We start from the raw sequence: 14,059 nt of genomic DNA, 5'->3' as shown, positions 1-14,059 counted from the left end.
TTTAATATTGGTGTAAGATAACTTCTTCCAGTTTTGTAATTTATTTGCTTCTTTTATCAGCCATTTGTTTTCATATTTCAAATCATTTCTTTTTTTATTATTATTAGTTTATTTGTTTTATACTTATTTATTAACCTTTTACAAAACTATAAAACTCGTAAACATATATTAAAAAGTAGAAGTTGGGACAATTGATTCAATAAAAGTGAAAAAAACGGGAGAAATTAGAATTTATGAAAGTTTAAAAGCAAAGAAGAAAAAAGAAATGTGTAAAATAATAAATTAGAAAAGGTTTGATTTGATTGATTTAGTAATCTTGTGGGTAAGAAAAAAGGAAAAGTAATGGGAGAGTTTTGTTTTGGGAGTCGAACAAGAAATTGTACAAAGCTCCCTATCCAATTTCAGTCTGCCATGGAAGAATAGAATCAGATGTGCCTTTGCCGCCATTATTGGACACTTAATTAACACACATATAATATCATTTATTTAACCTTATAACATATAGTTTCCTTTATATATATAAAATAAAAAAAGTTCGGTCTCCAAACCATTATGGATTCATTTGGTAATCGTACATCTTCGTTTCTGTTTTCATAGTACCTAGGGTTTACAAAATTTAACCTTCAATATATGTCAAGGTAAAGGTAGACAATGACTCGTATAAGCATTATATAATTTTCTTCGAAAGAAAAATATCATTCAATTTTGAAATGGTTTTTAACTAAGGACTCAATTTTACTTGATATAACAACGATAAAAATTTATAATTTAGGAAAGAAAAATGGCTATAATGTCTAAGTTGATCATAGAGTAAGAAATAAATTAGAACTTTTTAGTTACCTTCTTTATGTACTTTACCACTTGTTTATAGATGTTTCCGCTCGATCTTTCTTTCGATCCTTTTCTCCATTACTTATTGTTTATTTAGAAGATTTCTCTAGGACTTCTATTAACTCCACATTGGCTTAAATAGGGTTGAGTAGAACAGACTGAGCAGTAGTGTAGGCTTCTGCGAAATAATTTCTTTAGATTAGACTTCAACTTATCTAAAGTCGAGCAGGACAACAAGGTCTATATGTATATCCTTAGACTCAATCTCGATACAAGCCTTAAGGCAAGAGTGATATGGGTTAAGCCCATACCATCTTTTCTTTTTTAGACCTTTCTCAAGTATGACATTCATTTCGTTTGAATCATAAAAGCAAAGGATGCCACGTTGATTGCCATCTTCTTCTTTTTCTTTCATTGACTAAATCGATGAAAATATTGATATTATATGTATATAATTCAATAATAATATTAGAGTACGATCGTACCAATACTAATATACACCAAATGATCTCATTAGAACTTCGTAGTTAAGCTAGCTCGAGTGAGAGTGTTCCTGATGCACTTTTTAAAAATATATAATTCAATAATAATTGATGCAAACTATATAAAAAAAAAAGATAGAATAACCCCAAGAAAACTTTCCTTCAAAAAGAAAAAAAAAGAACAGATGAAAACAGAAGTTGACACCTGTTGTTGCAGCACTGCCCCAAAACCAATGTCTTCTCTCTTCAATCTTTGTAGTTTACTTTTGGTTTGAGATTCTTTTTGGAGAAGGTTTGTGTGGTGGGGGACCCTTCCTTTAGGGTTTTAATTAAAACACACACACACACACACAAAAAAAAAAACTTTTTATTTTTTCTTGGAAAAGTTCAATTTGAGCTGCAGAATCTAATACCCAACCTGCTCTCTCCTCTACTAACACTAAACTTAATCATTACTGCTCCCTTCTTTTCACACTTCTCACTATTTTACATTTTGTAAATGAGTCAATCCCCAACTTCATTCTGTTTTTTTCTTTTCTTTTGATCCATTATTCTTTAAGTGCTTCTAGATTTTGTGTCTCCAAAGCGGGGTCGGGATTGAGGACAAGTGAATATCGAAGATGGAGATGGGAGAATATTTATTTTTGTCTCCAAACCCTAATCCCTTTGTCCCTATTCGATCCTATATACACCTCGTTTGAGTTTGTTTGATTACCATGTTTCGAGTTATATAATCAATCAAGTTATATATAATATTTAGTTTGTTGTCCTTTTCTTGGATTCTTTTCCTTACGCTTGCTTATTATTCTCTAGTGTGCGTGTTTTTTTTTTTTGTACGAACTTAAACGTAATTCATTGAATTTTGAATGTTGTAAAGGTTCAATTGTGAGTGGATAAAATAATGGTGCAATCGTCGTCCTTTAGTGCATGAATCATATGATGGACTGTCTCATCTATATATATATTATAGAAGAGTTTGAAAAGTTTAAGATATACGTATATTTTGATTTAGAAATGCGATTTTTTTTTTTTTTTTTTGTTGTTGCATGGAGTTTGATTACAACAAGAGTGAACTTAATTATTATGATAATCAAACGTTTGATTCAAATGTGTTTTAGAACTAAGTTCACTACATCCCTTCTTTCTCTTATTTTTCTTTTGTCAAATTGGTTGAAATTCTTTAAATAATAATAATAATAAAAAAAAAGTTTCATCCAATTAATGTAATCGTTCATTCCTTACGATAGCACGACAATATATAATAGAAGTGAGGTAGATATAACTTTTAATTTTGAGTATTTGAGATTTTAAAGTAATTTATACAAATTAAGAAAAGATTAACCATTTTATAAACAACTTAAAAGTTCATTAAACGCTCAAACTGTCCTAAACTTGAATCAATAATACTAAGAGAGATCTATAGTTCAAAATTTCCACTTACATTTGAACTAAAAAACTCGACTTATTTATGATTATAAAAAAATTGTCCTACAAAACCCTAACATTATTCTCATTGAATATATCAATAATCTATTACAAGAAACGTGTTTTTAAAAAATCAAACACAAAAATTATACAAACAACATTTAAAGTTCCAAAACCTAACTAGAAATTACTAAAGTTATAAGTTATAATATAACCCTCTAAATTTGGAGTTCACCAAATAGAAAAGAAAATGTACAAACAAATGAACCAAATCAAGTACAAATTATATATATATATATATAATGTCAGAGTTGGCAGAGAGTAGTCTTTTGGGTAAAAGAGGGGACAGTTGTCAGCAGAAGATAGGTCTGAACCAAAATTGTTCATATTTTTTCAACATCTTTTCTACAAAAGAAAAAAAGAACTTTGTCTCTCTAACACTCTAAAACCTTCTTCTTCTTAAATGAAATTTACCTAATTGCTTATATCACCAAAATCTATCTTCTTCTTTTCTGCTATTTCTACTTTTAATGACAGTTCAAACCCTCTTTCTATTCATATCATTTGATGAACTAAACCTTTTTTTTGCAACTTTGATATTAATTCTTTCCTCTACAAAAGATGATACTTGTATTTGTAGTATATATGTGTGTATATATATTTGTGGGAATATAAGGTTTTGTTCTTTTGGGACCATATAACGTAGTTTTCATCCTACACTTCTTTGTCTAACTTTGCTTCTTTATTGAAAAATTTTATGTTTTTCTTTATTTGAGTTGTAGATTTGTCCTTTCCAAAATAGTAACCTAACTCTAACCCTAACCCTAACCCTAACAAAGATGCATGTTTGCATGCTTTAGTGTTTCTCATTTACTACCTCTTTACTTTTTAAAGAAATTTAAATTAGTTTATACATCAACTTTTATCATTTCTGTTTACTTCTACAACTATCTATTAGGCTTATAGGTACGTACAAATAGGTTTAATTTTTGACTTCATAACTATCAATTAATCTATTAGTTATAAATCAATCAGTTAATTAAAACTCTAATCTTTTAGTTAGAATGATGTATGGATAGTTTTATCTACAGTAATGATTAATGATTTAAAAAGATATGCTTCAATTAATATGGTTTTGTATCTCAAAAATTGCTTAAATCAATACAACTATTAGTTTATGATCCAACTCATAAATTGACATAATATTTCTTCATAAAAATTTAACTTCTTCTCTATTAATTAATGCTTGAAAAGGGGACAAAAAAGGAGAAAATATTCAAAGTAACCTTACTGTTAATTTAACAATTAATTAAACAAATAAGATCCTATCTGCAATATATAATTTGTTGAGCAATATAATTGCTTCAACCATTTACATATCCATAGGTACATTACAATATGCTTCCACTAACTTTTTGATAATATTTGGGCATTAAATTACTACTGCTCTTCAAGAAATCAATCTTAAATCCTAAAGCACACACTCCCATATAAATAATACTGAGGGATTTGAGGATTATTGAAAGTCTGTTTAATTGCTGATATATACTGTCTTCCTCCTTATTTTGTAGCCCTAATATAAGAGAGAGAAAAAATAGTAATTAATTGCATAATAAACAAAAGCATTTGAATAGAGAAATATTATTACTTTAGAGGAAAAAAGATCATGTTAAAATTTTCTATAATACTCACCCATACTTCAACAAAACTTGATCCCTTCAGTGCAAATAAAATAAATTCAATATCATTTGTTAATTGTTGAATCTGCAAAATAAAATGATGCAAATATAAGAAGAAAATTAAATTTTGTTTCATACATTTTGTTTAGAGTTTCAAAATTACTCTAAAATATATTTAACAACATAAACAAAAATCACTTACTCTAGGAAAAGAAGCGATTAGTGTAATCCAAACCCATCCATGGTCATCCATATTTCTCTTCAGGAATGTATCTTTAAATAAGTTTTCATCACTACAAAAAGGAAATCTCTTTAAATATATAAAAGTACTTTTTCTAAAAAATAAACAACAAATATATAATTTTTATATAGAATATTTACCTGAAGTAATAATTAACTTGATTTATTATCCTCCAATACAACTTTTTATCATAATAATATGGTGGTTGATATATTTGTGGCATCGGTGGTACATAAGGATTATACATATTATATGGTTCGTTTATATAATGAACCATTGGAGGTAAGAATCCTAATAGTATCAAAGAGAAAAAAAAAGGGTTAGTGAAGAAGAAAGTGGAAAATAAGACGAAGTATTTGATAAATAGTTATTAAACAGTAAACTTACCTGATGGGTGAGGCATAGGAAGAGGAATTGAGTAGCCCCAAGCACCATGATAGGAAGAACACCAAATTTCATTTTGAATATTGTAGTATTCAATTCTATTCATTGCGGCCCTCCTTTGATGATGATAATATGATTTATTATTTCTGCTTTGGTTGAAATTTGTGAAAAATGAATTACATTGTTGTCGTGAAGCATTTGCTGCAGAATCTGATGCTCTCGAAAAATTATTACGTTGACGTTCAGTATATGTCACCCTTCTAATACCCTACATGCAAAGATATGAATAAAACAAGATTAGAATTGAAAAGAAAAATACATGAAACATATATAATAATTAATAACATAGTTACGTTGACATAATATGGAATCGTTAAGTTTACCACATTGAGTTTGAGTTATTCAGTTTACTTTGAGGAATAGGGGAAGAAGTTCAATAAGAGGAATAAGGCAAGAGTTATTTGGGTCGTCTTTCAATCGGGAGAACTATTAATTCAAAGAAAAAACAGATTCAAACATTCAACAGAAAAAAACCAAGAACAGAAGACCCTTTTTCTTTTGTGAATGAACTAAACGGAAAATTGTTTGATAGATGTAAATCATAAAAGAAAAAGAAAAAATGAAGATAGTACATAATACCTGATCTTCATGGTTTGATGATGCCATGGGCAAATGGAAATTCAAAGCCTGATATAAAAATTACAATAGTTGATTATGAACAGAATTAATTTTTTATGTTCATTAATAAAAGGGAAAAAGTTAACAAAATGATTTAGAAAGAGAAAGACTTACTTAGAGAGTAATTAGGAAGAATCAGTTGTGAATGTGAGAGTATACTCAACTTTAGTCGGACCTTTTAAAGAAAGAAAAAAAACCTTTTCCTAAATAGTTTTGGTTAAGTAAACCATAATTAAACAGGAAATCATTCATGAAATCCAATAGTTTTTTATTATTTCATTTAAAAATTTAAATATCTTTAATCTCAAAAGTAAAAATTATCTTATAAGGAAATCTTTTTAAATTTCAGATTTGTTTTTTGAAATCAATTTAATGAGATTTTGTATGCTTTATCGTTATCTATAAGATTCATATTGGTTATTTTATATATCAATTTAAAAAATTATAAGTTAAAAATCATATTTGATCTTTAAATTGGTTACACAAATTTGACTAAATAAAATAAAACAACAAATTAGGATGAAAGAGGAGATTGGAAGAGATTATCTAACCTATTTTATAAGTGAAACTTTTATTTAAAACATACAACATTAATATATAATATACGATTAATTTGCCTCGATGATGTAAAAGGGATTCATTGAACTCCAAAAGCACTTTATTAATATATACATAAATCACAAGTACACACAGTATATTGTTAGAGAAAGCATAGATAAGATATGGCTTAGGCATAAAACTCAAATTGTACAAAAATCACAAGGGCAAGAGCATAACAGGGCATGGGATGAACTCAGCCAGTAGGTTAGCATCCACATGCTTGGAATGAATGGCTTCCATGCTTAGAACTACCAAATCTAAGTTTAGATCATCAGCCACCTCCCCAATGATTGCTGTTGGCTTGCTTCCTTCCCCTAATCGCTCCAACAGTTTAAACTCTTGGAATCCCCCTGTCTCATTCAAACAGAAACACGTTGATTTCTTGGATTAGTTTGTATATACCTTTACTAAATGTTGCATACGTAATAATATGTTACAAACAAAGTTTTTACGGTTCGGAGAAAGTAGATTGAAGAGGTTGAGTTTACTGTTTGTCTCTTGACTTGAAGTCCGAACTTAAAAGAGTGTTTTATGTACTACTACAAACCTTCAGACAAATGCCAACGAATGCTCGAGAGTTGGTTCTCGTGCTCTGGAATCGAGTCTTTCTGCTTTGCATCGATCACTGCAGATTATCACAGAGATGTGATTTCAGGATCTTTGCATCCTAAATATGAAAAACAAAAATGAAATGAACATACAGACTACTGTTATGTCAGCCCCATTGTTCTTTGCCAAAGCAGCAGTAGTAGCAATAGCCTGTTCAAAATACGGATCCAAAGCCACCTTAGTGATCAATTGTCAAATTTTACTCACTAGCTTCTTCATTACTGATATATGAATAATAAGCTGTAGAATTTGGAATAAATAGAATGATACTCGAAACCGAAATTCCTACAGAGACATCTAGATGGCTAATAAGCAACCACAGAAACAAATGTTCCTAATGATTTACAACTACGCTGCCCTATAGGAAAGGTAATGTCATTCTTGTCTGAATCAAAATTCTTGTTGAATAACAAAATTTGAAGCAACAAAAGAACGGTCACCTGTCTCGTTCCCTCAGAAAGATATGGATTGCGATCGGTTATTGGCAGTAGCAGGTGTTTAAATTCAGTGAAAGAGCCGGCAACTAATGTTGCTTCTGAATCTTGTGGCTTGGCTTTTACTGATGCCAAACAATTTATAAACTATGTTACGTGAAGAGCTAATAGAAGTAATCATGTTTCACTTGCATAACAAGAAAAAATGCACATAGAAGGCGCGCTTATAAAGAACTCTTAAGAGAAATAAAAACGAGCACAATGTTAAAGAAATTCACTATCCCAACCTAGAATTGACCACCAACCTTCTAAGAAGTTGCTTAAGAGTTGTGTTTGTGTACAACAAGTATTGCTGCAGTAGGAATTTACCAGTAAACTAAGATTCTTTGTTTTCTAATTGTTATTTCGTATGGAACACTTATAAAAATGGACATCATGGGTGAAATCCATTTAGAATACTCTCATTCTTCATGTCCCTAAGAAAAGAAAAGTTTGGTTAAATGAAATTCAATTTTCCCTTCGGTCTTCTTCAAAAATATCTTTTAAAGACTTCCAATTTTTAGTTGAACATATAAGTATTAAATATTTTTTAAAATTCTTAGGCTTGCTAGATAATTTTAAAATTAAAGAATCTAACAAACACAAGATTGTACGCTTTTTAAAGTTCAGGAACCAAATAGATACATATTTGAAAGTTATAGCTAAACTTGAAAGCTCACTTTTCACCGAAAAGTTATATGGATAAGATTCCTCTTGAAGAAAAATATATTTTTTCTTGATCAAAGCAGCAAAAAGAAGTGCATAATATACACAAACTTTTTGTAAGTTAAAATACTAGTTTTTTGCTATGGCGCTCATTAGTAATCGTTCCTCGCACTCCTAATTAGTCATTGATTAAGTCTCAGGCTACATTTTAATAGAAAAAAACGGACCATAACTTTAATCTTACTTTTAAAAAATCTAGTTCCTGCATAAATTTGAATCCAAATGAATCAACAGAGCCATCAATTCAGTGCGTTATGCTGAATCCAAAATTAATCATGACTAAAAAAAAACCGCAGATTCCAACAAACCCAATAAGCTGAAGCAGCTAAAAATCAAAGAGCAACATTATATTCAAGATGGAAAAGGACGAGGAAGAAAGGATAAAAAGAAACGTACTGCGATGGGGCATTTTGCAGCAGAGAGTGGTGATTGGGAGCTTAAAACCTCGGGGGCGACGAGAATTAGAAGAAAAGGCGAGAGCGAAGGAAAAATCAGTAGAAGAAGAAGTGAAAATGGAAGCAGAGAGTGGATGCTTTGAAGTCTCAAGAGGAAAAGGGAGGAAGCAACGAGCAACCGCCATAGATTGAAGATTGGAAGAACTAAGAAGAAGAAAGGTTGGAAGTTGGGAAGGTGATTCGAGAAAGAAGAAGAAGAAGAAGAGAGATGGAAATGAAAATGAAGGTTTAAAGGGGGAAAGAGAATATTGTATGAAAATCATTTTTATTGGGCTCTTCTTTGGGCTTCGTTTTTTTCATAGCTATAATGGGCCTTCAGCCCAAACAATGTACTTACAAATATAGTATAATTATCGTTAAACATTCCAATTTAACCTCAAATACAATTGATTTTTAAACACCAAAGAGATCCTTCATTTCAAGACATCAAAAGCACTTCTTGAAGAGGCATTCAATTTCAATTGGAGCAAGATCAATTCACAATATAAATTTATTGTTGCAAACCATTCTGTCTATATTTCCACTTACAACAATTCCATCTATATATGGAAGCATCTATCAATCTATAAACTAAGTATTAAACAATATAAGAATATAAGACGAACAAAATTGATCATACAAAATGCAAAAATGTAACCACAGATATCAAGAATGTGAGAATGACTGAGGTTGGAAGTTTTGAACTAATATTTGAAGGTCTTGGTTTTTCTATTGTTTGAGTAGTGTTATTAATGTTGCTGTTGGCTTGTGGTTTGATGGCTGTTGTGCCCGGGGCGGCAGCAGGGGTGGGGGTTGGCCCGACGGGAAGATTGTTGGTGTTTTCATCTTCATAACCAGTGCCTGGATAGTGAAGATTCCATGTTAAAAAAAAATGTGAATTTTATCGCTAAATGAACAAAACTAAGAAAATGTTTACTAGAGAACTCACAGTTTGATTCCTTCCATCCCAAAACCATCTTTTCACGGTCAAAAACTATGTGGTAACCAGTCATGAAGTTTTCTGCAACAATGCACAACACGCATCATGAAACAAACGCTTCTCGATTGATCACGGTGGCAAACATGTTTAGTATAAATCCATGTAAAAGTATAAGAAAGCTATTGGCCTTTGCTAATTGTTCGATTCAACTTCAATACGTATATCTTACATGTTAAGCTTTGTATGTGACTTATTTAGTTTTTCTTTTTTTTATGTGTGGGATTAGATATTAGCATGAGGTCTAAAGGAAGACCATCAATATGAAATGAATAGAGAATAATATCCAACTTAATTGTGCAACGAATGACCATTATATGAAAGACAAGTTGAAAAAGATGTCATGTAGTAAACCTGAAGAAATCACCAAACTATCTGATAGAAGTTAAGATACTTACGTCCAATGATATTTATGCTGTCACTTCTAGCAATGGCAAGACAGAAAAGACGCTTCGACTGAAGATGGTAATCAGAAAGAAAGTTAATAATAGCAGTTCAATAGGCAGACAAGCCGATGAGAATATTACACTACAGCAGTCATAACTTTACCTCGGTGGATATCAAAACTATTGGATGATTGATGACAAAATGTCCACCACCTTTCATTGTCAAATTCATCAACGGGTATGTGAATGTGGTTTGATTTGGGCTGAAATAAAATGGAAGTCAGCACTTGGATCACAATACAACTCTGTAATTTTTTCCTTCGTTAACTATGATCTAGACTTCAATGTTAGGAAATATTTTCAAAGTTTGCTGTGGTATTTTTATTTTATTGTATAATTTGTGGTTAGAATGTAGTCATGTTTATATATGGGACCATATCACAATACCTCAGTTCATAGCAGTTTTCAAAAGGGATGTCTGAATTCATTGTAAACTGCTTTTCTTCAACCATAGAAGCAAACTACAAAATGACATGGATAAGCAAACTGAAAGATATGGCACGAGAAACTGCGCATAAATCCGCAAGGTGCTTACTTTGTCAGCAAAAAGTGAATAGGCCGGGTCGTTCAGGTAGGTAAATGAGGTTCCAGAGTCAAAGATTACGGCAACATCAAGATCCGAAATGTGTCCTCCCACCCCTATCTGTGTTATGCTGACGTTATAAGTAGGACTAACATATGCACAAGGAAGGGAACAAAGAAAGAAAAAGAACCATTAGAGTGGCTTAATTGGAAGTGTCAACTTGACCAGTTCACAAAACATGAAACTAGCATACATACACCTACTAAGTGATACTTACTGTCTTCGTCCTAAGTTGAATGGTGTTTCATTTTGGCCTGGACTGCCTTTATCTCCAAATTCAATTCTTCCCATTCTAGCAGGTCCAAAACATAAGGAAAAGGAATTTGAAATGAGTCCTGCATTTGCCAAGATGCTAGGAACTGAAACATTCTCGATACCTAACCCAAATAAGCCATTTGGTGCTGCAGAGCTCAAAAATGCACCACTCTGGTCCTTACCACACCTGAGGGACAACGTATCCAGATGATATCAATAACCCAATTGAGAATAGAAGAAGAATGAAATCACAATAATTAGCCATTCATTGCTAAGGGTGTGCAATTTGTCAGAGATTGAAGATATAAAATAACAACCTACCCCAGAGTAATCCTTGCATTAACTGGTTTTGATTGAACATCGTTTGTGGTTAAGTGCAATATATCTTCTACCAAGTAGCCAGTAGAAGAGGTGTTATCAGAAAGGTATGAAACCTGATAAGGGCACGTGTCACTTGGTGACGAGCATTGGTCTAGGTGTGAACACAATGAACTACTACATTGGACCTCCTTGCTAGTTGAGGAATTATTTGGGCTGTAGATGTTAAAGTTTACTGGCTGTTGACAGAAAAAGCAACAGAAAGAGCTGTCATGGAAATCAGTAATGAGTCTGGTAAGATGAACCAGCGGAATTAGAACAGAACACATCAACTTTTTCAAACACATCAGGTTGATTGGTGATTTAACAGATGGACGTGTTCGATTTAGAATCTTATTTTCTTACATGTTGAACCACCTAGGAAAATCCCTACCTGAGTCGTTGACACAAGACTTCATTTATAAACCATTGTGATATGACACAAATATATATTTGCTTCTTTAAGAAATTGAGTGAAAGTCCACAAGATGTGCACAAAACCCACCTAGTTCATAAAATATATACAGACATTTCAACAAATATTATGTAAACGAAGTGTTGATGTCCTCATTTCTAGGGCCCCTTTGTTAACCTTTGGTTTTCTTATTTTGGCTTTTGAAAACTAAGCTAGTTTCTTCTTAATTTCTTACAATGGTTTTCATCTTTTTTATGTAAAAGAGCAGATTTCTTAGCAAAATTTGGAGAACATGTTTTTAAAAATTAGTTTTCAAAACTTGACTTGGTTTTTCAAAACATTGGTAAAAAGTAGATAACAAAGTAAAGAAACTTAGAGGTGAAAATGTATTTATTCAAAAACCAAAAACAAAAAACAAAGTTCCAATAACCATTTGGTTTTAAAATAAACTCTATTTCCTCTTAGTTTCTTACAAAGTTTGCATCTTTCTTTGATAAAAGAGTTAGACTCTTAGTCATATTCCATAAACAAAAACAAGTTTTCAAAAAACTACTTTTTTTTTTTAAGTATTCAAATTTTGGCGTGTCAAAAACCAAGAAGTTTGTAATAGAAAGAGAAACGGGATCTTAATTTTCAAAAACTAAAGGTCAAAAACCAAATATGTACCAAAATGATTAGAAAATAGCATTCATCACTCATCATGCCCATGTCATATGTGTTTCTCAGGTCAAGAACTTCAATAACAGCTTTCAAAAGTTCAATTCGAGCAAGAGAAAGAGAAAAGGGATGAAGAATTATTACCCCTTGAGTTGTATTGAGCCCAGTTATACAATTAACACAATCACATGGCAACCAGAACAAATCACTGCCAGTATCCAATGCCACTAAATACGGAACCCCTGGTGTTCCCACAGTAACCTCAGCATAATACAAGCTGAAATCCAACAACACAAAAAGAAGAAGAAGAAGAAGAAGAAGAAGAAGAGAATTAGTAAAAATACAAGAAGTACAAATGAAGATACATAGATTCAAAGAAGAAAGTGACTAAACACAATCCCTTTTGAATCCCAATTGAAAAGATTCCAATTCCACCCCACCCCACCTCATAATTCCCACTCCAACAGAGACTCAATATAAAATTAAGAATCACTAGTTAGAAATCTCAACACGCAAGCAACTCAAATCAGTAATAAAAAGAGAAGCAATCCGTACAATCCAAGAGGGCTAATTCGAAGTGTTTCATTGCCAGATAAGAAAGTGAGTGGACGGTGATCTTGAACTTGACCAAGACGACGAGAATGAACAAAATGGTCTGTACGGACCATGGCAGCGTAGTAATCGAGAGTGCCTTCATCAGGAAAGGAATGGAAGGGAAGGATTTGACGGACAGCGGGAGAGTAAAGGTGGTGGATATTGAAGGTGAAAGATCCAAAGACATGGGAGAAGTGGGAAATGAAGATGAAAATGAAAAAGAAAAAGCAGAGAGTTAGGGAGAAGGTAGAAGAAGAAGAAGAAGAAGAAGGCATGGATTGAGATTTGATGGAGAAATTAGAAGAAGAATTTGAAAGGGTTGATGAAGAAGATGAAGATGAAGAAATTGCATTAGATGAGATTAGAATTAAGAAGGAATTTGTGAGAGGAAAGTGATCGTCTTCCTCAAAGGTCAGTCACAGACCAAAGCTCGACGTAACTCTGGTCTACGGCCATTGACGCCGGTTTTCTTTTCTTTCTTAATTAATAATTTATTTAGTGAAAATTTTAATTCATTTATCAAATATATCAAAATTTTAATATATAGTCTTATCATAGTCTAAAATTTCGTCACATTTCTAACTATTTTCGATACTAAGCATTAAATTTCAATCTATTAACTCTATGTTTTCATACACTATGACATTAGTCACATCTCATTGTATTTAATTACAAATCCAATTGTTTAATATGTTGATGGTGAAGTTAGTTAAATTAAGAATCATTCAAACTATTTTTAGAAAATATTATAGAATTTAAAGTCGGTCTCTTTCCAAAAATTCCATAATTAAATAAACATTTTAGTGAGTTTGGACTTTAATTGAAAAAAAAAACAATAAAGTGTTTAATCAAACATTTTAATGGGGCTTTTTTTTTTAAACAAAATTTATCAATATTTGTATTGATTGATAAAGTATACATTACTTTGTCTAAAGTTAAAAGTCCAAAAAGAGAAAAAGAAAGTAAAAACATGTTATTCTCCATAAACACTAAGATTTGTTTTTTCCTTATTTAAAAAAGTAATTTTTTTATTTAATTTAATTTGAAGTATTCATTTACAATAATAAGTTGAATTTAAAATTGGAAAAGGAAAAAGAAAGGGTCAATGTGGCTCTCAATTAGAGAGAAGAAAAAGGGAAGAAAATAAATAGGGATTGGTGTGAAAGGGAGAAAGAAAGCGATCTAAACCACAA

At 31.3% G+C, this 14,059-nt stretch overlaps 3 protein-coding genes across 3 annotated transcripts; all 3 read right to left on the bottom strand.

The window, feature by feature from the left end:
* Positions 1-4,013: 4,013 nt before the first annotated feature.
* LOC116402907 (la-related protein 1C-like) lies at positions 4,014-5,922 on the bottom strand. The gene is made up of 6 exons (XM_031883351.1): positions 5,682-5,922; positions 5,046-5,310; positions 4,799-4,949; positions 4,620-4,710; positions 4,431-4,502; positions 4,014-4,311 (listed from the first exon to the last, which is right to left on the bottom strand). Exons 1-6 carry the CDS (start codon positions 5,706-5,708, stop codon positions 4,270-4,272), a joined length of 648 nt encoding a protein of 215 aa, XP_031739211.1. The 5' UTR covers positions 5,709-5,922; the 3' UTR covers positions 4,014-4,269.
* Positions 5,923-6,356: 434 nt separating this feature from the next.
* On the bottom strand, positions 6,357-8,813 carry LOC101219661. The gene is made up of 5 exons (XM_004146109.3): positions 8,525-8,813; positions 7,370-7,488; positions 7,022-7,079; positions 6,868-6,945; positions 6,357-6,670 (listed from the first exon to the last, which is right to left on the bottom strand). The coding sequence occupies exons 1-5, from the start codon at positions 8,706-8,708 to the stop codon at positions 6,477-6,479; spliced, it is 633 nt and encodes a 210-aa protein (XP_004146157.1). The 5' UTR covers positions 8,709-8,813; the 3' UTR covers positions 6,357-6,476.
* A 206-nt stretch (positions 8,814-9,019) lies between these two features.
* LOC101219901 (aspartyl protease family protein 1) lies at positions 9,020-13,336 on the bottom strand. Its single transcript, XM_004146110.3, has 10 exons — positions 12,828-13,336; positions 12,417-12,549; positions 11,165-11,400; positions 10,806-11,030; positions 10,541-10,676; positions 10,393-10,466; positions 10,109-10,208; positions 9,958-10,015; positions 9,512-9,583; positions 9,020-9,423 (listed from the first exon to the last, which is right to left on the bottom strand). The coding sequence occupies exons 1-10, from the start codon at positions 13,139-13,141 to the stop codon at positions 9,197-9,199; spliced, it is 1,575 nt and encodes a 524-aa protein (XP_004146158.2). The 5' UTR covers positions 13,142-13,336; the 3' UTR covers positions 9,020-9,196.
* Between the last annotated feature and the right edge of the window lie 723 nt (positions 13,337-14,059).

This window comes from Cucumis sativus, chromosome 3, assembly GCF_000004075.3.
Source record: "Cucumis sativus cultivar 9930 chromosome 3, Cucumber_9930_V3, whole genome shotgun sequence".
NCBI lineage: Eukaryota > Viridiplantae > Streptophyta > Magnoliopsida > Cucurbitales > Cucurbitaceae > Cucumis > Cucumis sativus.
The sequence above is the reverse complement of the archived record's forward strand: the minus strand, read 5'-3'. Positions and strand labels throughout refer to the sequence as shown.

Excerpts from the sequence above, each read along its gene's own strand:
- LOC116402907 (XM_031883351.1), bottom strand. The coding sequence starts at position 5,708 with ATGGCATCATCAAACCATGAAGATCAG. Across the intron at positions 4,711-4,798 it reads CAAGTTAATTATTACTTCAG|TGATGAAAACTTATTTAAAG; the intron begins GTAAATATTCTA and ends TCCTTTTTGTAG. Across the intron at positions 4,503-4,619 it reads TAATCGCTTCTTTTCCTAGA|ATTCAACAATTAACAAATGA; the intron begins GTAAGTGATTTT and ends TTTATTTTGCAG.
- LOC101219661 (XM_004146109.3), bottom strand. The coding sequence starts at position 8,708 with ATGGCGGTTGCTCGTTGCTTCCTCCCTTTTCCTCTTGAGACTTCAAAG. Across the intron at positions 6,946-7,021 it reads GGCTGACATAACAGTAGTCT|TGATCGATGCAAAGCAGAAA; the intron begins GTATGTTCATTT and ends GATAATCTGCAG. Across the intron at positions 6,671-6,867 it reads TCGTTGGCATTTGTCTGAAG|GGGGATTCCAAGAGTTTAAA; the intron begins GTTTGTAGTAGT and ends TGAATGAGACAG.
- LOC101219901 (XM_004146110.3), bottom strand. The coding sequence starts at position 13,141 with ATGCCTTCTTCTTCTTCTTCTTCTTCTACCTTCTCCCTAACTCTCTGC. Across the intron at positions 11,401-12,416 it reads GGCTCAATACAACTCAAGGG|CCAGTAAACTTTAACATCTA; the intron begins GTAATAATTCTT and ends TTCTGTCAACAG. Across the intron at positions 10,209-10,392 it reads GAAAACTGCTATGAACTGAG|CCCAAATCAAACCACATTCA; the intron begins GTATTGTGATAT and ends ATTTTATTTCAG.